Here is a 24,757-nt window from a genome sequence, read left to right as displayed (position 1 = left end):
TTGAAAATGCTAAATGCAGAGAGAATTGTGGACTGTTAAGGCTTGGCTTACAAACGTTTAAAGGGGAAAGAGAAAACTTTGTTGGTACTGTGCTACTGTTGAAAAGGTTAGCCACATTCTTTTGCCCATGCTCAGAATTTGATCAGGATTGAACTTAAAGGTAATGGACTGATGTGCTTGATGGAAAGTGTAGGATAAAAAGATATGAAAAATGCATGGTTTATCACAGAAAAAATTCAAGCAAGTTTGAAGTTATTGGCACACAGACTGGTTTTAGGCATTTGTTATACAGATTACAACCAGTACTGGTGGCCAACTCCTTTACATTGAAAGGAGGTGGACTGAAGGAAGAATTCTAAAGGAGTATGCTGGTCAAGATTTGTTTCCTCCTGGGCTAAGAAATTTGGTAGCCTACCTAGTACTATGGAGTATAACAAATGCTGGGAAGAGAGGATCATTGGATGTTTAGTTTAGTTTTTTTTTTTTTTTTTTTTTGGAAATGGCCCCTGGGCAAAGTGAAGCAGGGTTGAAATCCCTGTGTGGAGATCCAGTAAAGCCAACTTATGAAGATGAACTGGAGTTGCTGAGATTCGGTATGTGAAGCAGGGTTGTTGAAATCCCTGTGTAGAGGCCCAATAAGAACACTGCATGAAGATGAATCTGTTCCAGTCACTGCTGAGATGGGTCAATGGGAAACAGGATTGAAATCCCCATGTGCAGGCCGAGTGAGGCCATGGTATGAAGCTATGAAGATGAACCATGGCTTGCAGTGTAGACTTGCAGATGTTTTGAATGTACCAGAACCGTGGAATGGCTATCATGGAGCACTGCTGGCTCAGGATGGAATTTTCCCTGGGCAACTCAGCTCAGCTGGAGGGGCAGAATTGGAATCCAGAGACTTTCAACACTGGTTGTGGATGTTGGACTTCAACAGCAGATGTTTGGTATTTACTCACTGGTTATTATTTGCTGTGGTCCAGTCTGTTCTTGTTATGCCTCTTAACAATGAAAATGCTTACTCTGTGCCATTATGTGTTGGGGGCATGTAATTGTGTTTGATTTATACCGGGCTCACACTTAGATGAGACTTTTGAATGGTGTTAAAGTTGGTAAAGACTATGGAGATCTTTGAAGTTAGACTGAATGCAATATGCATTGTGAGATGGTCATGAGTCTATAGGGGCCAGAGGCAGAATGTGGTGGTTTGAATGTATAGCCCATAGACTCAACCATTTTTGGTTAAGATTAAAGTTCTTACTTAAGTCTCCATCAGGATGATCCCTTCTTCAGGGGTGAGTCACTGGGGGGAGGAGAATTTTTTAGCCCAGCACTAGGATGTGTTAAAGAGCCAGTTTGAGCTCTGGCTGTTCCTGTTTGCTGGCTGTCTGGCAGTGTCTTTCTGCAGTGATCTATGGAAGTGAACCAGCTTCTTCTGCCACTGATGGAACTTCCCCTGAGTTCTGTAAGCCTGAAATAAACCCCTTCCACCTATAAGCTATTTCCCACATAAGCCAGGCACACAAAGGTGATGCAAGCACAAGGTCACACATGCGTGCTAGGTGACATAAGCATCTGGAGTTTTCTTGCAGTGGCTAAAACCCTGGTGCACCAATTCTCTCTTGCTCTAAAAGAAAATATACATATGCAGAATTTCAAGACATTTTGCCTCAGTTAATCTTGGAAGCTGAAAAGTGCCATTATCTGAAATCAGAAAACTGGAGACCCAAGAAAGCTAAAATCAGGGTCCTGGAAGGAGGATTTTTCATAGTAACCTCTTTTTTAAACTTTTTTTTTTTCTCTTAGTTTTTTGAGGGCAGGTCTTGCTCTATCCCAGGTTGATTTGGAATTAATCTCAGGCTGGCCTCGAATTCACAGCAATCCTCCTACCTCAGCCTTCAAGTGCTGGGATTAAAGGTGTGCACTACCACACCTGGGCAAACTTTTGAAATTCAACACTAACAATCTATTGCTTTTCCAATAAATAATTTTTACGCTTTTTCTTTGTATTTTTTTATGAGATGGAGAAAGAAGAAAAAATTGGCACATCAGGATCTCCAGCCACTGCTATCAAACTCCAGACCCATGTGCCATCTTGTGCACATGTGCAACCTTGCACACATGCCTCACCTTGGTGCGTCTGTCTTACATGGGATATGGAGAGTCAAACATGGGTCCTTAGGCTTGGGAGGCAAGCGTCTTAACTGCTAAGCTCTCTCTCCAGCCCCCAGTAAATAATTTTTAATCTTCACATGTTTTAGTTCCTATAGTTCATAAGTAGAAATCTTTCAAGATGCAGAGAAAAATGGTAAGTTCATGGAAAAAAATCCTTATTATCTGTTCTGAAAATGCCAGAATTATGTGAAGGAGCAAGATTTGCATCTTTGGATATCCAGAATCAGGACTGCTTGCAGCAATCACTGATTAACTCAATTACACTATAATTTTTAGCACATTTAAGTTTGTACTAAGAAAAATTTATTGTGTGAAAGAATTGTATTAGTGAAACCAACATGAAGCAAAAGAAAAGCAGTGATCTTGACATTTAAATTAGGCCATTTTATTCTCATTAGTCCACTTTGCGTTACTTCTGTCCTCTGAATCTTCACGCAGTGCTGTCATGTTGAACATCCGGTGAAACTCAAAAGCCAAATGATCATCTTGAAAATGTTAGCTCAAGGGACTTCAATTCTACATAGCTGAAATGAGGAACCATAGCTCTGGATTCTTTGTTACTACTTGGATTTTTTCAAAAATAATATGAATTCCAAATATAAGTTATTTTCATGTTTTAAGAGATCAGTACATGGGGGGGGGGCACAGGAAAAGTTTTGACAAACCTACTAGTGAAAGAAAAGCTATGAATTGTAATTACATTCTGGGGACACAAAGGTCCGCTGGGATGAACGCATATGCTCCAAGGAGCATGGGGGCGGGAGCTGAGAGTGTCAGGTGGAATCCAGCTCAAAACATACATACCTAAAGAGGACTGAAAGAAGGTGAGAACCGTCGGGCTGCTCATTTCGACCCACTCAGAAAGCCTCCTAACACAATTACCATCTCTTTCATAACCACTGCAGGGCGACAGCTGCAGAGCGGGCCCCCATTCAACCCCTTCAATTAAGAGTCAACCCAAAGTTCCCCATTTCCACCTAGTTTGTTTTTAAATATTTTTTTTTTTTGTAAGAGGGAGGGGAGAGAGAGACTGTGCATGTGGCTTACGTGGGTCCTGGGGAACCAAACCTGGGTCTTAAGGCTTTGCAGGCAAGAGCGTCAACCACTAAGCCACCTCTCCAGTCCATTTCCCCCATGACGTCAAATGCATTCAACCCAAAATGAGGCAAGGACAAGTAGCTGGATGACACAGCAGGCAGTCCTCAACGCAGGCCTCACATATTTTGGGTTTCCCAAACCCAGCACACTGAGCTAACGGGGCGCCCAAGGTAGCTGTTACCAGCAAAAGAAAAAAAACAAAAAAACAAAAAAACGAGAGATCCAAAAAACAAACAAAAAAAATCTACCAATGAACGGGGCAGCTGGGCCAACAGCCCGGTCAGGAACCACCTGCTAGCCAATTACCTTCCCAGGTCTTCCGGCCACTCCCCGCCCATTCATTCACAGGGCTCCCCGGGCGCTCGGCCAGGCTCTGCTCGCCCCGCACTTACCGCGCCCCGCCTCCCCGTCACTAAAGCAACCGGGCCATCCGACTTCCACCCTGGAGATGGATGGGGCCCTCGGCTGAAGCCCAAGGTTCATCGTGCCTAGGCAGCGGCCGCGAGGCGAAAGGAAAGAGAAAGGCCTGTCCTAGCGACGCCCACCCGACTTCCCGGCCTCACTTACCCCGGAAGTGATTCTCTCCCCCCGCCCCCAGCGAGGGCGGATGGGCGTGACCCAGCATGCTCTGCGTTTCCGGTGACCTCTGGCCCTTCTCTCTCGTCCGCTCCCGCATCCTAGCGTGCTCGCCCGCTGCTCGCTCGCCTTCCTTCCCTTCGCGCTGGTCTTCCTTCTCACGCTGCCCGGCGACTGTGGCGACCTGCAGGGACTCGGCGGCGGCGGCAGGGGGACAGTCGTCATGGCCGCCTCTAAGCCCGTGGAGGCGGCGGCGGTGGTGGCGGCGGCCGCGCCGGGCTCCGGGAACGGAGTGGGCGGCGGCGGGACCGCGGGCCCCGGCGCGGGCGCCCTGCCCCGATGGCAACTGGCGCTGGCGGTCGGGGCGCCGCTGCTGCTGGGCGCGGGGGCCATGTACCTGTGGAGCCGCCGGCGGAGGCGCAGGGAGGCCGGGGGCCGGGGCGACGCGGGCGGCGGCCTGAAGCGCAACAGCGAACGCAAGACCCCCGAGGGCAGGGCCAGCCCGGCGTTGGGCAGCGGACATCCCGACGGCTCGGGTGCCCACTTGGAAATGGTGAGAAGCCCGTCCCCGGGTCGTAGCGTGGAAGCGAGCCGAGGCTGCCTCCCTTTGACGGCTTGTGAGGGGGTAGATTTTAGTCGGAAACTAAAATGAGTTTAAACGCTCATTTCTGGCTGCCTTTTGTAAGGGAATGGAGCAGTGGCCCGATGTAGCGACGTTCTTCGACAGTCCCCTTTAGGTTCCAGAAAAATCTTTCTGCCTTTCTTAGTGACACAGCATTTATTCCCCGCGTGTGGTAGGTAGATGATGACCATGTGCAGAGGTAATGATTTCTTGTGACAAACCCCACTAACGATTAGAATTGTGACATGAGTTGGTTTTGTGATTTCCAAGGCCAGGCTTAGTTCAGTAAGAGCCATTTCTGTTTGTGAGGCTGGGTTTGGGCAACTATTCTTACAGAATTGATAGTGGCTTCTTTTTTTTTTTTTTAAATATGCTTGGCTGAAAGCCTCTTTAATTTTTCTATTTCGCCTGCAAATGTGTATGTCCAAGTCTAACGTGGCTGATAAAATATTCTGTTAGGCGAAGTATTGGAGACTGGTGAACTGCTTTGTCTTGATTTTTTTCATCTAAGTTCTTTTGATAAATCTGACAGCTGTGTGGAGATTTGATCTGGCTACTAACAATACCAGGATTGAGTAGGGTAAAGAACTTGGTCTAAATCTGGAGTTGTGTGGTTGCGTTACCAGAATCAGAGGTCAGAGAAACTTGCGGGTAAATAATTCCCAGGCATATACACAAGTAAATCAATTTTTATATGCATGAGCCAGTCATTTCCATTCAATTCCCATTGACGACACTTTTTTTTCTTTTGCCCAGTAGACATATTAGAGGTTTTGGTAATAGGCATAAACCATTATAGATTAGTGCTTACAGTGTGTGAGGCATCGTGTTAGCCCAACAAGAACACCACCTGATCTTTCCTATTTATAATCGGAAAATATGCATTACAGTACCTAGGAGAAGCTATGGCCTTTGAGAACTCTGTGTGGAGCTGTCCTGCATTGTTAACTTTGGGAGAGTCATCCTGTAGAATAGAAAGGTTAAAATTAGATCTCATGTTTAATGCAGTACTGAAAAATGTAACCGGAACTTTGGGGGGAAAATCTGGGTGCTGGGAGCCCCAGCACTACCTGTCCCCAATACACCGATGATTAGTGTACTAGTGAAAAGCAGAGAATTATTGATTGTGGTCACACTGGGAAAAGGAACAAATATGTGGTCCAGGGAGCCCCCAAATCTGTCTTCACAACACCAGCATGAGGTTTAGGTTTAAGAGAAGTCTAGAGACATGCATAATTAAGCAGTCCTGGTCAGTTTGGGGTGGTTGACAGGTCTCAGTTCTATAAGGGGTCCTAAGGAAGCAGTCTGATTCCCAGAAGGTGAGTACTTCTGTTCATGTTGGGGACTTAACATCATTTGCAGTTACCTTATCTAAGTGATGGTGTGTCCTATGAGGTTTTGTTCTTCCTGGAACCAAGGTGACTCAAGGAAAGGGTAAGGACAATGACATATTTCAGTTCAGCCAAAGTAAAGGCAATACACAGACGCAGTGTAGGCAGAGATGTCAGTCTTTTGTCCTGTTTTTAGTTACCTCTTGAGCAATTATTCATGGTGTGAAATTTACAAGCTTGTTCCTAAAATCTTGCTCTGAATTTCTAGGTTATTCTCTAGCCAAGTATCTTTGTAATTTTTAATGGAAATGTATATTTTTAGTGCTAGTGAATAATAAATATTGATGACTATTTCTATCTTTTTAAAAATAAATTTCCTTAGAATTATTCTTAGACATTCTAAATATAATTGAGGGCTAGTCATAATTGATGTATTATCTGTGGTTGGAAAAATTGCTCTATATTTAAGTGGCAGCTTATAAATTGGCAACCTCCGTGGATTTTGTAAATAGCTAAAGTATTTGTTTCAGCTGATGGAATAATTAGAAGATTCCTAATGTTCTGTTATTTCTCCACCCAAGCAATAACTATAATTTTGTCTTTTACTCTAGCCCAGACTAGCATCAAACTCATGGTATGACATAGTATTCCTGTCCCCTCCCCCAAGTGCAGGAATTAGAGGCATGAGCCAACATGTCTAGCTAATAGCTATAATTTTTAAATTTTATTTAATTTTTATTAACATTTTCCATGAATATAAAAAAATCCCATGGTAATACCGTCCCCCTCCCCACTTTCCCCTTTGACATTCCATTCTCCATCATATTACCTCTCCATCTCAATCATTGTACTTACATATATATAATACCAACCTATTAAGTACCCTCCTCCCTTCCTTTCTCTTCCCTTTATATCTCCTTTTTAACTTACTGGCCTCTGCTACTAAGTATTTTCCTTCTCATGCAGAAGTCCAATCATCTGTAATAGCTATAATTTTTAAGGGAATGAAGGAATGGGCAAATAAATGTTGCTTGTTTGGGATTCAGTATCATTAAACGAAATGGGAAATCTGTTTTGTTGTTCTGTTCACTAGCTTATGTTTACCTATTGGATTTGAGGTTTACATGTGTAATATAGACAGTATCCAATTGCCATTTTTCTAGAGTAGTGAAAAATTTTAAAGCAAACATGAAGCTATCATTTGGTTTAATTAATACAAAATTAAATCATTGAAGAAAAGCATCTAATCATAGTTGACAGTGTCTAAAATTAAGGTACTGAAAGTATTAAATTACACTTGTTTTTAAGCCATTGTAAAATTTAGCATGGTGTGCCATTTGCTCTAACAATTTTTCCAAACTTGAATTATAGATTTTCAATACTGGAAGAGTTATTTTAGATGATTTTTTTAATGAAGATGAAATTTAACTTTAATTACTTTAGGCTATTTAAACAAGCCAAGTGGTTGTATCTCTTGCCACTGGAAATGATCTCCAGATGTATAGGCCACCTTCTGCAACAGGATTATGTGGGCACTGGGGAATTGAACCTGGGTCCTTAGGCTTTCCAGTCAAGTACCTTAACTACTAAGCTATCTCTCCAGCCCTAAATGATTTTTTTTATCTGTGACACTTCTCATTCTAGATTTGAGTTATATCAAGGAAATAACAAATATATCAAGCCTGTCATCCTAGCTGCACAAGTGTATATGCATTAATTTTAAAGTATAACTAAGACTATAATTTTATTGACCTCATAGTAATTTTTACCCAGTTTTAAACCTAATGATAAGTAAGTAATAATTATTTTAATCATGTTCAAAGTTTGTCACCATTATACAGGTTAGCTATCCTATGTAGAGTAGTTGGGAATCACTGATCTAAGCCAGAGTAGTACTTAAACATTTTGGTAAAAGGGGGTAGGGATTAAATAACTTGCTTTTTTATCAGTCTTGTTCCTTGAAATGAAAATTTCTCTTTCCACAACTGATCTATTTCTAGTGTTTTTTAGAAAGCCATCTGGATAGCCAGTGCCACTCCTATATAAATCTGTCAAGAGAATGCCTTTCACTTTATCCTCAGCAATATTTCAGATGGCCTTTTCATTTCCTCCTTGTTGCTGAGACATCACATTTTCCTGATGTTTTGTTCCCCAATATCCTAACCCCTTCTTTCCAGTCTCTTCTGTACTGTTTTCTTTAGTGGCCTTCATGGTTCTGTCATAAGCATTCTTATACACACTGCACCTCCCTCAGATGTTGCTTGCTTTCCAAAAGCACTTGTATTGATGGCTCCCTAATTTCTTGGTTGTATCCCAGACTTCTCATGAGACTTAAAGGAATTCTCACTCTTATTTGCAGTTATGCCATACTCAGTCTCTTTTTCCTAAGCATATTCCTTGTTAATTATGTGCCTCATCTAATTCCCAAGGCAGAACCTTGTGTCCTCACTGTCTCTTTATGGTTCTCATGTTCTTCACATCTAATCTGAAAACGTCCATAACATTCTGCATCATATGTTTTAAATAACTTGACTACTCCATCCCCACTGCTGTTTCTCAACTGAAAAAGTAACCCCCTTTATTATAGTCATTTCTGTATGCTTTCTATACCCATGGAGTCAACAAATCAAGAATCAGCAATATTTAGGCAAAAATATCACCCTTCTACAGATTAGGTGCAGACTTGTTTTTTGCCATTCCCTAGACAGTACAGTGTAATCATTTGCATAGAACTTGCACTGTTTTAGGTAAGCACGGAGGAGCTAGTGCAGCAGTGCACATCTGTAGTCCCAGCTACGTGGAAGAAGATTTGCTTGAAGCCCCACGTTGAGACCAGTTAGGGTAACATAGGAAGACCTCCTCTCCAGAGCAGACCTGCAGGAGGAGGGCTACATACCATCACTGTGTCCTAGCGTAAAAGACACTGGTATGAGATGGGAAGATCCTGAAACTATCCCTTCTGGACACTGAAGCACAACTGTAGTAGCCTGCCTCTATTTTGTTTCTACTAGATTGAATCCTATCAGTCCCATATTTAAAATGATAAAGTGATTTTCCAATGAAGATAAAGATAGCTGCTTGCCGTAAATTTAGATCCTCTGTAGAGTTCATTCTGTTTACATCTCTTAAGTTCACCTCACAATCCTCCTGCCTGAGTTCTGGGAGTGTGGTACCTTGCCTAGCTGCCATTTGCTGTTGATTGTGGCCTTTAGATAATCTGCCTGTATTTCCAGTACCCCCACGTTCTCCTTCAAGCCATATGAGCTGATTTCACCTTTTCTGAAATCTCTTTAAAAAAAAAAAAAAATTCAGGGGCTGGGGAGATGGCTTAGTGGTTAAGGCACCTGCTGGCCCAAGTTTGATTCCCCAGTACCCACATAAAGCCATATGCACTATTTGGCACATGTGTCTAGAGTTCATTTACAGTGGCTAGAAGCTCTGGCGCACAACTTCTGTCTGTCTGTCTCTCAGATAAATGGAATTTTTCTTTAAAGTTTGTTCATCCAGTCATTCGCGAGCTAGGGAATGAAAATGGGTGCTGTACAGCCTTCCGTTATGCATGTGCCCCTTTGTGCATCTGGCTTTATGTGTGCACTAGGGACTCAAACCCAGGCAGGCTTTGCCCGCAAGTGCCTTTACCCACTGAGCCATCCATCTTCAGAGCACTGGAATCTCTCTTCTCTTAATAATAAAGGACTTGGTATCTATAAACTTACATTATATGTAAAAGATCCCTAACTTAGGGTGGTTCAACTTAGAATTTTTCAACTGTATGATCGTATGAAAGCAATATTCAATAAAAATCGTGTTTTGAATTTTCATCTTTTCTTTGCCTGGTTGCTATACCTTGTGTTACTCACTTGCTATGCTGGGCGGCAGCAGGGAACCATAGCTCCCAGTCAGCCACAGAGTCATGTGGATAAACACCTGCTACTCTACAGGGTACTGGGTCATTACGCTACGATATTTGCGTGCTTAGGTATATTAAATACAGTTTTTAATTAATGACATTTTCAATTTACAGTGGGTTTATTAGGACCCCATTGTAAGGCAAGCAGAACCTATGTGCACATACATGTGTTTACACACATACATATATTTAACAAATTGTATTGTTTTTCAAAATTTCCATATTTTCAGTTTTATTCTGCCATTTATCTTAGATCCATTGTAACAATTTCAAACTTCATTTAGGCATACTTTTTATAAGTCACTTGATCTTTTTTTTTTAACCTATAACCATAATCCTACAGAAGTAATATTCCAGGGGTAGGCTAGTCTCATAAACAATACTATATATTATGCCTTGGTTGACAGCTTCTTAAAGTGTGTATCTGGCCAGGTGTGGTGGCGCACGCCTTTAATCCAGCACTTGGGAGGCAGAGGTAGGAGGATCACTGTGAGTTTGAGGCCACCCTGAGACTCCATAGTGAATTCCAGGTCAGCCTGGGCTAGAGTGAGACCCTACCTTGAAAAACCAAAAACAAACAAACAAATAAAGTGTGTATCTGTAACTCCATGAGGGAGCATGGAACCAAATTGGGGTTACAAAAAAAAAAATTGGCAATAGTAACTGAGCATGTAACAACCGAAGAATTGATTCAGAATCAAACCTGCAATGAATCTGAAGTGTTTGGGCAGCACTTGCTGATGTTGCCTCGTGTGACTTCACACAGCCTTGGTTCTGCACACAGCATCCACACTGCAGTATCTATGCTGTGCAGTGCCAGTGAACACTGACGAAGCCTAGCTCCAGTTCGGTTCTCTCCTATGTTATGAATTGCAGTGTTTTCACTGTACACAGTAAGTTTTTGCTCTTACAGAAACAATGGTTTAAATTATAGGAAATCATTGTTCCTATTATCATTCTTCAACATTATATCAAATTAACACATCCTTGGCTTGCATTGTGTTGGAATATTTTATTTTAAAAATTGGTGTTTGAGTTGCTGGCTTGAGTTTCATAAAAGCCATTAAAATGAATTTCAGTTTGGGATTTAGGACAGAACTTTTAACAATTTCAGTCAACTGAAAAATGTTGAATCAAGTATTCAGTCAGGATTTAATTCCTTGTGTAAATAAACCATATGTATCTGTATACAGTCTACAAATTTGCTTTAATCATTTTTTCTCAATTTTTATTAACATTTTCCATGATTATAAAAAATATCCCATGGTATTACCCTCCCTCCCCCTGCTTTAATTTTAAATGATAAAATTACATGTATATATACTAAAGAACTGTTTTAAAGTAAATTTTCTTATGACTTGTTATCAGTAAATGCTTGATATATATACTTGAATATTTGATATCACATAAAACTTTCTTAGGCAAGAACAGATCACAAGAGGGAAAAGTTAAAGAAGCCTGGACTTAGTAGGTGGAGTTTTGGTTATAGATACTTAGTAAGTTTCAAGACATGGAATTAGAAAGTTTTCTTAGCACTTGGGAGGCAGAGGTAGGAGGATTGCCGTGAGTTCGAGGCCACCCTGAGACTCCATAGTGAATTCCAGGTCAGCCTGGGCTAGAGTGAGACCCTACCATGAAAAACCAAAAAAAAGAAAGTTTTCTTTCCTTTTTTCTTTGTTGTTGCTTTCCAGGTAGGGTTGCATTCTATCCCAGGCTGACCTGGAATTTCTCTGTAGTCCCAGGCTGCCTTCAAACTCACAGCTGTCCCCCTCCCTACCTCTGCCTCCTGAGTGCTGGGATTAAAGGCATGTGCCACCAGGCACAGTATCTTTTCTTATCTGAGGTTTAATTCCTAATTATCTTAGGCCTTATTATTGTGAGTTTGGTCCATTAAAAAGTAATAGTTGGCTTGTAGGTATTGAAAGATGATTTCTCTTGCAATAAGTATTCCAGAGGTGATTGCTACTCTTGTAGCTGGGATTCAAGTAGTGCTATACATTATGAATTAGTCAATTTAGGGCTGGTGAGATGGCTCTGTGATAAAGGCACTTGTTTGAAAAGCCTGCCCACCCAGGTCATATACTCCAGTACCCATGTAAAGCCAGATGTACTATCATTCTGGTGACGAACGAGTTAATGCCCATTTTATTTTCTGGCATGTAGATTAATGTTCCTAGTTCTGCTCATTTTCTTTTATAGTGACTATATGTCATCGTAAAGTTAATTTAAAAATATTAAGAACTTTAAACTAGTTCCTTGTTGCCAAATACATATCACTTTGAAAGATTTCTGTAACAGTTATATGGTCATGTCACAGGCTTGTTTTTAGAAGTTAGTCCTTTTCTGATGTCCTGAACTCCTATATGAGTATTAGTTCTTTTAAAGTTATTTTCTTCCCTGGAGTGCTTTCCTGGCTGTTCATTAGTTTTTCTAATTTCAGAGCAGATTGGTATAGACAACTTTAACTGGCTGTCTTTAGGAAACCTTGATTATTTTCTAAGTATTTCATTAAATTTACGTAGTTAAACCTTAATACCTGGAGCTTTCATTTCAAAGTATAACTTGTTTTTCAGAGTAGATTGTCTCTTCAAGAGGTGATGAGTAGGTTTTGCCTCTTCTGGGACAAGTTTTAGAATACATAAATGTTTGTTGAAGAAAGAAGTTTAATGGTTTTCATTGTTTGCTTATATGTATAACCTGAGGTATTTGCTTTTGATTCTGTTTTTCCCTGATAGTTTTAGATTTATGTGTGTATGTAGTCGCTACTCCTTAGACCAGAAGTTTTCTGGTCGTCTGTACAATTTACTAATCACTGAACATAATTTCTTAATATGGATTGAGGGTTCAATATTTTTATTAGTAATTTATTTGAAAGGCTGCCAGTTCATTTTCTACACTGGCCTATAGTACGTTTCTGCAGGTAAAGACTCCCCTGCTAGTTCTTGTATACTTGTGACAGCCTCCACACTTACAACGTGCGCTTATAGGACCCTCCATAGGTACCTGAATCCAGTGTGATGCTCAAGTACATTATGCAAACTGTATGTTTTTTGTATGATCTACACACATATACATACCCATGTGCCTTAAGCGCCTTGATACTACTATAATATGTAAGCCAGTGTAAATATCATGTAAGTAGTTGCTGGTCTATATCACTTATGGAATGAAGAGCAAAGAAGTCTGTTTATGTTCAGTATAAACTCAAGAACAAACACTGGGGCTAGACAGATGGCTTAGTGGTTATGGTGCTTGCCTGCAAAACCTAAGGACCAAGATTTGATTCCCCAGTACCCATGTAAGCCAGATGCACAAAGTGCCACATGCATCTGGAGTATGTTTGCAGTGGCTAGAAGCCCTAGCGTGCCCATTCATTCTCTTTCTCCTTACCTGTCTGCCTCTTTCTCTCAAGTAAATAATTTTTTTTTTTTTTAAGAACAAACATCAGTTTTAGGCCTAACCACATAGGACATGCCAACAATTGGGTTTTTTCCATTGAACAGTCTCATCTCAGTTTGTTAATTCATGGACATGGAAAGCCAAATGTGTGGGGAATTGTACCCTTTAAATATTTTTTTTTTCACATAATGAGTCATTAGTGAGCAAGATAGTGATACCTGAATGTTTTCCTTTGATCAATTCCAGAGTATGAGTCCAGTCATTGTTCTAATGATAAAGATATCTACTTTTTGTAAAACATTACCCCTAAATATAAATTATCTGTGTCATACATGCAGTGTAGAAGTAATGTGTAGTCAGTTTGGATTCCTGGAGGTTTATTGCCTATGTTGGGCAGACTTCTCAATCTGTTTGGACTTTAGTGGTTTTATGCATAAAACAGAGATAAAAAGGCACCTATATCCTATCTCTTGTGTGGTGTTCTTCAGAATTTTTAATAACATTAAATGGCATTATGGTTTCTTTTAATCAGCTCAACCAGACTGTGAGAAATGATACTACCTCTTAATGATGTTCCTTTTTATTTTGGATATCTTTGTCTTCATTTCTCATTTGTTTAAAAATAATTACGTTCAAAATTGTTTTGAGATTTATTTTCCAACTTCACCTTTTAAGTTTTTAATGTAGCTTAAGAAGCTAGACAGTGAGGAAAATGACTTCAAAAAGCGTCAGAACAGCGGAGCAAGGTGGGCTGTGCTTTTACTCCCCGCACTTGGGAGGCAGCGGTAGGAGGATTAACCAGAGATCGAGACTACCCTGAGACTACATAGTGAATTGCACATCAGCCTGGGCTAGCTCTTTGCTTGTCCTTCCATACATTTATTTTAATTTTGGTCTGAAATTGCATAGCAGAGAGGTAGTATGAGTTAGTAGCTAGCTTTATGTTCTAAATTCTGTCATGCCTAAGACATGTAGCTTTCACTACTTTCCCTGTTGTACTTCAGAAAGTGAAGAGGACATTAACCGTTGTCATTCCACCTACAAATTTAGTTTTGGTAGCTTTCTAGAGTGGCATGGAGGAGTAGAGGAACAAATACAGAAGAAAATTTGTAATTTGATTGGATCCCATTGTAATTTGATGCTTTTTCGACTCAGCATTATTAAAACATCATTTCTCAATAGTACAAGGAGGATAATGAGCAAACTCTGATCTGGGACAAAGAAGTTAAGAACCAAGGATAATTTTTAAAAGGAAGTTGTTAGAAAACCTTACTAATTGAAGATAAATACCTAACTGAAAGATTTGTGGGTTGGTTTTAGACAAGTCTGCACTTTGGTAAATGAAAATAAGAGCTGTCTATCTTTCTAAGAGAAAAAAAAAAAACCTTGTATCCTTGTATCCCTCTTTTCCCCTTCATTCTTTTCTTTTTAAAAAATTATTTGAGGGCTGGAGGATGGCTTTGTGGGTAAAGCGTTTGTCTGCAAAGCTAAGGAACCCAGGTTTGATTCCCCAGGACCCACGTTAGCCGGATACACAAGGTGGTGCATGCGTCTGGAGTTCATTTGCAGTGACTGGAGGCCCTGGCATGTGCCCATTCTCTCTCTGTCTCTCCCTCTTTCTCTGCCAAATAAATAAAAGTTTTTTTAAAAAATTATTTGAGAAAGAGAATGAATGGATATGGGTACATCAGGGCCTTTAGCCTCTGCAAACAAACTCCAGGCACATGTGCCACCTTGGCTTATGTGGGTTCTAGGGAATTGAACCTGGGTCCTTTAATCACTAAACCATCTCTCCATTCCCCATTCTTTTCTTTTATTGTTTGTATTTGTTTGTTTGTTTGAGTATGGGCATTACAGGGCCTCTTGCTACTGTACATGAACTCCAGATGCAGCACCACTTTGTGCATCTGTCTTGATGTGGGTACTAGGGAATTGAACCTGGGTGTTGGGCTATGCAAGCAAGCTGCTTTAGCTTCTAAGCCATCTCCCCAGCATCCCTCCATTCTTTTCATTTGTTTATCCTAGCTCTGACTGCCTCTCCTTATTTTCTTGTGATGTCATTTAGGCCTAAACTTTTATTAGAAGTTCGTTACCCATTTGTGCTAATGGAACAAGTTTATTTTCTTTGTCCAATGAGTTTTTTTTTTTTAATTTAATCTGCAAATCTTTAGTTAAAACACTAAATATTCAGGCGTGGTGGTGCACTCATTTAATCCCAGCACTGGTGAGGCAGCGGTAGGAGGATCTCCCGGAGTTAGAGGAGACTACATAGTTAATTTCAGGTCAGCATAGACCAGAGTGAGACCCTACCTTGGTGGGGGGGGAATAAATAAATAACTTTAGTATGTTTGTTGTCAAACAGCCTTACTGCATTAATATGCCACATTGTTTTCTACATAAACAGTTAAGTGTTTTAGGCAACTGAGACATTCTTAGCTTCTCTTGTGCTTAGTTCTAACAAGCTTTTATAATCCTGAACCAGGAGATCTTGGAATAGCCTTGAAATAGGTTTCAAGGCTGTTATTTGCTTATATATGAAAGATGATTAGATAGATTGGTGAATGGAAGATTTTCATGCAGCTATTTGTGTTCTCAGTGTATTTCATCTCAGTTTTAAAATAATCATTTCCTGTTAACCTGGATGGCTTAAACTGTTCAGGACATTCTCTGATGCAGATACTATGAATTTCCTATATGTCCTTCTTTGTACTGTATTTTTAAAAACTAATGCTATAGAAACACTAAAGAAGGAAAACAGGTGAGTGGAAGAAGAAAAATAGAAGAGAAAGAGTGGGCACAAGAAAGGTCCCTCACAATCTCATCTTTTCTCTGAGCCCAAAGCAACTTAACACAGATTCTTTAAATTACTTTCAGGAACCTCTGCGTCCATATTTACCCATTGGACCCATGTGGATTCTTCTTGTGGTCCTATATTAAAGTTGGATGATGACAGACAATAACCAAGCTATGTGTAGATGCACCACACAGTTCTTGGAATAAGTGGTGGGACCAAGAATTGGCTTCTCAAATACTTTTTCTTTTCTTTCTTTTTTCAATTGTGACTTGATTCAGACTGTACGCCAATTTTTTGTTTGGGTCTCCATATCCACCCTGATCAGGAAGACAGGTGACTTTCCAGGGAGCACTAGTGTTTTCTGTTAGGGTGAGTCAGGGCCATGCTGGCGAAGTAGTGGGAAGCCAGGAGGACTGATCTGTGCTTATGGCGTTGTGACCGACCTAGCATAGGTTATCACCTGTGTCTAATGTATTCATTTGCAATACACAAGGTGATAGGGTCTTGTCTATGTCTAACCTGGGTAGACCTCCAAGGAATGTGAATTACATAAAAGTTTTAGAGCTTCCTTCAAAGTCTGTAAACAGTTGAAAAAATCTTCAACTTTAGGCATGTGTTTAAGTTTAGCCTGAAAATTTAGCTAAGCCATCTCTCCAGCCCAGCTTTCTGTTTCTTATAAAAGGAAATTAATTTTAGGCAAATCCTAGTCATTTTAATCTCCTGTATCTTTCCTATATCTGCACACCTTCATTCACTTTAACATTCTGATCTAAGTTCCACTGAAAAAGCATTTAAATTTTTTTTTTGTTTTAGATTTATTTATCTATTTGAGAGCGACAGAGAGACAAAGAGGCAGATAGAGAGAATGGGCGCGCCAGGGCCTCCAGCCACTGCAAATGAACTCCAGATGTCCGCCCCCTTGTGCATCTGGCTAACGTGGGTCCTGGGGAATTGAGCCTTGAACTGGGAACCTTAGGCTTTACAGGCAAGCGTTTAACCGCTAAGCCATCTCTCCAGCCCTCAAAAAGCATTTTTTAACAAGCATTCTGTGTCCACCATTGAAATATCCTTTCCCAGTTCCTTCAGTCATCTCATCTTAACCCATAATTAACCATCTTTCTTATGTCTGTTAAGAGAAACTACACCAGATTGATTAATCTTATTACCCACTGACCAAGAAGCAAGTAGTCTAGCTTCAAAGATTTAACCACTTTATTGTTGGAAATTTGTAGAGAAACAGCCTTAGCAAAAAAAAAAAAAAACAAAAAAAAAAAAAACAAACTTAAAAATTCCTTAAGTGTTTTTGTCATCAAAAATCTCTATCTGACAACCAGATTTGTTTTATAATAGCAATATATATACCTACAGATTTTACATAACCTCTTGATTTGAGATATCTCTTGTTAATAAACTCCATGAAATGCACTTTTAAGTTATAAGCCTATGAATACCGGTAAAACATGACAACTGTTTTGGGGGTAACCTTTATCAATACCTCTAACACACTTGGAAATGTTTTTGTTTAGAGAAAGGCAAATTTTAATTTTTGTCTTGAGGCAGCCTGGCCTAGTACTTAGGCCAGTTGCCTCCTCCTTTTAAGTAATAGGACATTACAATCTTTTAAAATGCCTGGAAAATTATGAGCCACCACCTCAGAATTTTGTGGTTTTCAATAATCCTCTATGTATGTTGAAATTGGCCTAGAACATAAACTCAGTAATGTACCCTGTAACAAAGTATGACTTTGTTTACCTAAAGTTTCAGCTCACCATAGGCTTTAGTTAAATCTGACTTTTAAAGACAAAAACCTTCAAGTAAATTAAATGCCAGGGAAAACATTAGGAGAGACCTGTTGGACTATCTGGATTAATAAAGAAACCAAAAGGTGTCTATAAACAACATCTTAATTGTTTAAAGCCCAAACAAAAGAGGAAATATCAGGTACAGTTCAAATTAAAATTATGTACTTATTTTTACCAAGCAGTTTAAAAGTCATGTGGTTTTAAAAATGTAAAGTCAGGCTATCATTGGTGACCATCCTGTCTCAGTTTCCCAAGTAGCTAGGATAATAGGCCTGTGCCATCAGGCCTAGCTCATTTTACTGTTTATACTACCTGCATGAATAAGTGATTTGCAGTTATGTAAAGATATGTTTGTCATAGAACAGTTTGTCAGAAGATTTGGCCGGTAGTGAGCACCACCAGGCATGTCTTTTCATTGTGTCCCTGTCCTGAGGCACAGACAGCATACTTACTTTTTGCACCCAGTTGACATGGCCACAGGCCTCAGCTCCATAGTGGGGAGGTGGCATGTGGTTGCGACCCAGACCTGTTGAAAAACCTTTTCCAGCAAAGTGCTTAGGTTTGGGGCTTGGCTAGATGTGAGGTCTAGGCCTGTGCTGCAGGGTGGCAGAGCCCAGAGCAGGAACAGGAGCTCCATCCTCCTACCCCCAATAGGCAGCCATGTGCCTTGTGGCACAGTGGCTTGGAATGGAAAAAGGAAAAAAAAAATAAAACCTAGAAGATATTCAGGCCAGGGGTCTTAGGTTCTGGACCTCCCTGTGGCCATGAGGCCCCTCCCCCTCAGCTCAGTAGAAATGGTTCACAAACTCTGGAGGAGTTTGGCCATGGGGGTCTCTGCAAAAGTTGTCACCTTTATAAAAGAGCCCTGCTTGTCACTATGCCAGTTTGGCCTTAGGTGATAGATAGCACATTTCATTAGGGCTCCACACCACAACAGGGTGGAGCAGACCAGAAGAAGCCATGGCAGAGTTAGCAAAGAGTGGGCAAGAGCAAAATACAAACCATAAATCTGATTTCTGTTCAGTTTCTATCTCCTTCAGTGTGAGGCTACAAGACATGAGTAAAATTTTGGGTGGAGTTTGTTTGCTCCCAGGAACTGCTAAAGTATAAAGGATCTGGAGAACCCGTGGAACCAATGGGAGCAGCAGCTGAGGTGTACCAGCAGCTCATAGAAGTGAAGTACGGAAACCGTATAAAAATGTGGCTGTTTGTATTAAAATCATTCTTGGGCTGGAGAGATGGCTTAGTGGTTGAGCGCTTGCCTGTGAAGCCTAAGGACCCTGGTTGAGGTTTAGTTCCCCAGGACTCAACGTAAGCCAGATGCACATAGGGGCGCATGTCTGGAGTTCATTTGCAGTGGCTGGAGGCCCTGGCGCACCCATTTTCTCCCTGTCTGTCTTTCTCTGTTACTCTCAAATAAGTAAGTAAAAATAATTAAGTAAAATCATTCTCAAGATGTCATGGTGGAACCTCCATTGTGTAACAGGGAAACTGGGGTTCTTGGGTGCTTCCTGGAACCCTAAGCCCTGAGTTCGTATCTGCAAACTAGCCAAAGAATTGGCAATTCCAGGTTCAAGAGAATGATTTTTTAAATACCAATTTTATTAAGATTTTACAAATGAGTGCAGAAAAGGGAAGGCTGGGAGGTAAGGGGAGATAAAGTAGGGAGAAGAGAAGTACACCATGTGGGCCACATGTAGCCCAGGAGTCCACGTGACCAGATATGGATCAGGGGAAAAAAGCATGGAAAGCAAATAGAAAAGAAAGTCCAAGGAGCTCCTGCCATGCGGGGAGCTGGAGAAGAACCCATGCAGATAGTAAGGGCTGGGGGCCCAAGGGAAAACTTCACCCACAGCTGGAAGTCCCAAGTCATCAGGGAGCCAGAGAGCCCCAAGTACTTTTTAAGTTTTCATTACTTCCTTAGTTGATATTACCTATAACTACCAGCTTTTCTATAGTGGGGGGGGAGTCCTCCAGAAAGTGGACTCTGAGGAAGAGGTCTGTTGATTGGGTAAAAATGATAGATTTGGAGTATTTACTGCATTGATGACACACACTTTAATGAGAAAAATGCAAAATATAACAAGTGGTTTTCAGAATTAGAAAGTTAAATCACTAATAAGCTTGGAAATATTTCCAATTCAGTAATAAGAAAAATACAAACTGAAGTAATATTTGCCTGTTAATTTATCCCAGTTTGTTAACCTTGACATTGACATTTTCTCTTTTTAAGTATTTATTTATTTATTGAAGAGACAGAATAGGAGTGCCAGGGCCTCCAGCCATTGCAAATGAACTCCAGACACATGTTCCATGTGCATCTGGCTTACATGGGTCCTGGGGAACTGAGTCCTTAGGCCTCACAGGGACTCTAGCCCGACATTTTCTTACAGGTTAGTAGTAGCATCCTTGGTACAGTACTCATGTGAGTCAGATGCACTTGGTGGCACATGTGTCTGGAACTCATTTGCAGTGGCTAGAGGCCCTGGTGCACCCATTCTCTCTCTCTCTCTCCCCCTCCCTCCCCCCCTCTCTGCCTCTTTCTTTCTCTCTCTGTCTTTCAGGTTTCTTTAAAAAAATGTTTTATAGAGATGTAGCTGAGTGGTAAAGAGCTTACTTAGGATGCCTAAGAGGCTCTGGGTTTGATCTTTAGTACCAACAAAAGGAGAAAGTACCACCAGCCATCATCAAAACTCTCTCGTATCAAATCTTGTATCTAAGAAGAGTATGGGAATCCAGCTTGACATGACCATAGTCATCTTTGTCATAACTGTCCTTTTACCTAGACTGTCATTTCAAGATTGTCAACCCAAGTGTGTTGTACAAGCTAATTTTGTCTTGACTGTATCTTCCCTGATACTAGGCATATTAATTGCTTTGAGGAAAGGCCAGGTACAGTGTTGTTGGATTGAGCCCATCTTTGTCTAGCTTAGCATCTGCTCTTGGCTTACAGTGTGGGCATCTGTCTGTTAAGTCCCTAGTAAGTACTTTGTATAGTCCTAAGTCTGTCAGCCTATTTCTTTGGCCTTAAAGTAGTTTTTCAGTTGGTAGCTGCTTCGTTTTGTTTTGGCTTTTGCTTTTGAGATTGAGTCTAGCTATGTAGCCCAGGCTAGCCTTGAACTTACAATATTCTTGTCTCAGAGTCTCCACGCTGATATTATAGGTGTATGCCATGTATGCCACCACACCCAGTACTAGTAGCTGGATCTTATGTACGAGGAGTAGATTTTTCCAAAACAAGGGGCTAAAATTACTTTGATTGAGTAATCTTAGATCTAATAGACTAGCAACCATTAAAGTTATGGCTTCTAATGCTGGCAGAAATGATAGAGAAGTGGGACTTTAAGGCATTACAGTCTTTTTGGAAAAAGTCTGTTGTTGAAAACAAAAACTAAACTTTTGACTCAGCAATCCTACTGTTGAGAATCTGTCACATGAAGCAACCTGGAACTAACCAGCCATCCTGTCTTCCCAGTTTTATCAACCTGTGGTCTGAGTCTATTGAATGTTGACCAGTGCTTAATAATTGTTTCTTCTCATTTCAGAACTCTCTTGATAGAGCCCAAGCAGCCAAAAACAAAGGCAATAAATATTTTAAAGCAGGAAAATATGAACAAGCCATTCAGTGCTACACTGAGGCTATTAGTTTGTGCCCTACTGAGAAGAATGTCGATCTGTCCACATTTTATCAGAACAGAGCTGCTGCCTTTGAACAGTTGGTATGTACTCTAGGTTGTTTTCTCTGTTTATATGCTTAAAATTTCACTGAATGCTACTAACATCTGTTTTTTTTTTAATTGATTTGAAATTGTAGGAATTTCTTTATTTCATTTTAGTAGAAAATTTCATCCAGGTGTGGTGGTTCATGACTTTAATCCCAACATTTGGGAAGTTGAGGTAAGAGGAACCCCTGGGGGTTCCAGGCCAGCCTGGGCTAGAGTGAGACCTCTTCCTCCTCCCCCTCCCCCACCAAAAAGGAAAGGGGGAATAAAAAAGAGAAACATTTGCAAGGCTGTGGGTGTCACTTGTTAGAGTGCTTGCCTAGCATGCTTCTGTCCAAGCTGCTATCACTGTCATATAACCTGGGTATGGTGGCACATGCAATCCAGAGGTAGAAGCAGGACAATCAGAAGCCCAGGTCTTCTCAGCTACTTAGCCAGCCTGGATGCATGAGACCCTATCTCAAAAAAAGTACAAATTAAAAAAAATTTTCTTTTCCTTTTGTTTGTTCTCAAGGTAGGGTGTTACTCTAGCCCAGGCTGACCTGGATGGAGTACCTATGTACTCTCAGGTTGGCTTTGAACTCACGGCAATCCTCCTCCCTCTGCCTCCCAAGTGCTGGGATTAAAGGTGTGTGCCTCCTAGTGATCTGCTCTCAGTTCATATTCTGTTTATAATAACTGTATATACAGGAAGAAGAAGATGAGTTTTACTTTTATACATTTTTTCAGTTTCTCCCATATCTTATACAGCTTTTCATATCAACATAAGAAAATATAAACTTTTTTTTTGGCTTTTTAAAGTAGGGTCTCACTCTAGCTCAGGCTGACATGGAATTCACTATGTTGCTTCAGGTGGCCTTGAACTCACTCCTACCTATGCCTCCCAAGTGCCGGGATTAAAGGCGTGCACCACCGCTTTAATTTACTTTTTTTAAAAGACATTGTGGTGGATTGTTGCACAAAAACAGAGAAGAAAATATTAACAAGAAATAATATGTGTAATTGTTCTGAGACAAGAGTTGGTTGTGTAAAGAAGTGTTAAGTTTTCTGAGTATAGAGCAATAGAGATGAAATTAGAAAAGTAGATAGGAACCACATTAGGAAAAACTTGGAAGGCAATAAGAGTTTAGGTTTGAGCCAGGCATGGTGGTGTGTGCTTGTAATATTAGTACTTACAAAGTGGAGGATCATTAATTCACAAACAGCCCAGGCTACATACTAAGTTCCAGGCCAGTATAGGTTACATAGCAAGACCCTGTCTCAAAATAAAGTAAAATGAGTTTGAATTTGAGTCTTACATTAGTAGAAATATTTAAACACTTTAAGCAAGAAACATTATCTAAGATGGCTCTCAGTATTCTGTCAGGAATATATTGGAGAGAGTCCAAAGTAGAGACACCAAAATGAAGTAAGGATGTTAGTGCTGTAGCCTACTTAACACATAAAAGAAAGCTGAAAACCAACAGAACTTGCTACTGGATTGCACGTTAAGGGTGACAACAGGCAAAGGTTTTAATGCCACTGAGTAGAGGAGTGAGGCAGAGCTAAAGTTCAAAAAATACCTGTAATTTTGCAGAGTGGTTTAGGTTAGAGATAAATTTATGAATCGCCTAATTTTAGATATTTATATCATCAGCTAGACAGAGAGAGGGGTAAAGCCTGAAGAATTCCAGTATGTAGCAAAGGAAGTTGAGAAGGAGCAGCCATTGATGAAAGTAGAAACCTAGTGACGTGGCGGCTCTAAAGACTGACAGTGAAGAGGAGCTGCGCAGTCGGGTACTAGCTATAGAATTAACAGAATTTGAATGAACTAGAATCCGTCTTCTGTGTCCATGGAATGGTTCCGAAGAGTAGCAGGTCAGTGTAGAGCAGGTATAGCTGAAAGAGTAAAATCCTTTCTTTCCACGGAGAGGCATGGGTCCAGATCTTCAGTGGAGGGTTGGCCTTTGGTGAGGATGGGTACTTTTGCAGTTTTAACAGGAATAAAGAAAAAAAAAAATGGGATGAGCACAAAGCTACAGATGGTCTGTAGATTTGGAGGCTAGAAAGCTGGACTAAATATGTTCATTGCCTGTTTCTAAAAGCTAGATTGCTTGTCTATTTTATAGGTGTTTCTATGAGCTTTTTGTAATACACTGTACTTTTCTATTAGGAATACTTCTAATACTTGGCTTAAGTTTCTAAAACTGATTTTTATTGAACAGTGCTGTCTTTAGTATGACTTTTTAATGCTTTCAATTACAGCAAAAATGGAAAGAGGTGGCACAAGATTGTACAAAGGCTGTTGAACTTAATCCCAAATATGTGAAAGCTCTCTTTAGACGTGCAAAAGCCCATGAGAAGCTAGACAATAAGAAGGAATGTTTAGAAGGTGAGGGTATTTTTGTGTTTGCATATGAAAATTGTTCAAGGCTTTATAGTCATTGATAAATTTAAATAAAACTTTGTTAGTAAAGAAATCAGTTTATTGTCTCTAAGTATTGAACTCTAAGACCATCCTCTAGTTTTTACATTGAAGTAGCTGGTACTTAATTTTGTCTCTGTTTTCAATTATGGGTTTTGTTTTGTTCTGTTTTTTTTTTTTTTTTTTTTTGATTTTTCGAGGTAGGGTCTCACTCTAGACCAGGCTGACCTGGAATTCACTATGGAGTCTCAGGGTGGCAATCCTCCTACCTTTCCCTTCCGAGTGCTGGGATTAAAGGCATGCACCACCACACCCAGCTTACTATGGAGTTATTAAATAAGTATTAAAGGTTAGAATTGAGGACTGGAGGGATGGTCTAGCAGTTAAGGTGCTTACCTGCAAAGCCTAAGGACCTAGGTTCAATTCCCCAGGAACCACATAAGCCAGATGCACAAGATAGCACATGCATATGGAGTTCATTTACAGTGGCTAGAGGCCCTGGCATACCCATTCTCTTCTTCCCATCTCCTGTCTCTCCCTCCCTCTCTCTATCTATTTCTCTCAAATAAATAAAATAAAATAATTCTGGAAGTCTTCAACAACAAATAGAATAAATGTGAATTAAAAAATTAAGTTAGAATGGAGAATCCAAAGCTTGGAAGTTAGCAATAGCAGAATTCTTTAACCAAGAAAATTAAAAAAAAAAAAAAGAGGCGTATACATTTTCACTATTATAAAGATGACATAGGGCTAAAAGATGGCTTAGCGGTTAAGGCGCTTGCCTGCAATGCCTAAGGACTCATGTTTGGCTCTCCAGATCCCACATAAGCCAGACGCACAAAGGTGAGGTAAGAGCAAAGTCGAACTGGCCAGTAGGTGGTGCAAGTGTCTGGAGTTCATTTGCAGTAGTTGAGGCCCCGGTGTGCC

The 24,757-nt window shown here is 40.5% G+C and overlaps 1 protein-coding gene across 1 annotated transcript in view; it reads left to right on the top strand.

Moving 5' to 3' along the window:
* Window positions 1–3,912: 3,912 nt before the first annotated feature.
* Tomm70 (translocase of outer mitochondrial membrane 70) overlaps window positions 3,913–24,757 on the top strand; it is a 49,928-nt gene continuing 29,083 nt past the window's right edge. Inside the window, exons 1-3 of the mRNA XM_004671710.3 lie at window positions 3,913–4,399; window positions 21,250–21,423; window positions 23,671–23,797. Coding sequence (XP_004671767.2) covers window positions 4,070–4,399; window positions 21,250–21,423; window positions 23,671–23,797 — 631 coding nt within the window. The 5' untranslated portion in view covers window positions 3,913–4,069. The remainder of the gene's footprint in view (window positions 4,400–21,249; window positions 21,424–23,670; window positions 23,798–24,757) is intronic.

This window comes from Jaculus jaculus, chromosome 4 (genome assembly GCF_020740685.1).
Source record: "Jaculus jaculus isolate mJacJac1 chromosome 4, mJacJac1.mat.Y.cur, whole genome shotgun sequence".
Taxonomy (NCBI): Eukaryota; Metazoa; Chordata; class Mammalia; order Rodentia; family Dipodidae; genus Jaculus; species Jaculus jaculus.
Note: the sequence above shows the minus strand (reverse complement) of the source record. Positions and strands in the feature narration are given on the sequence as shown.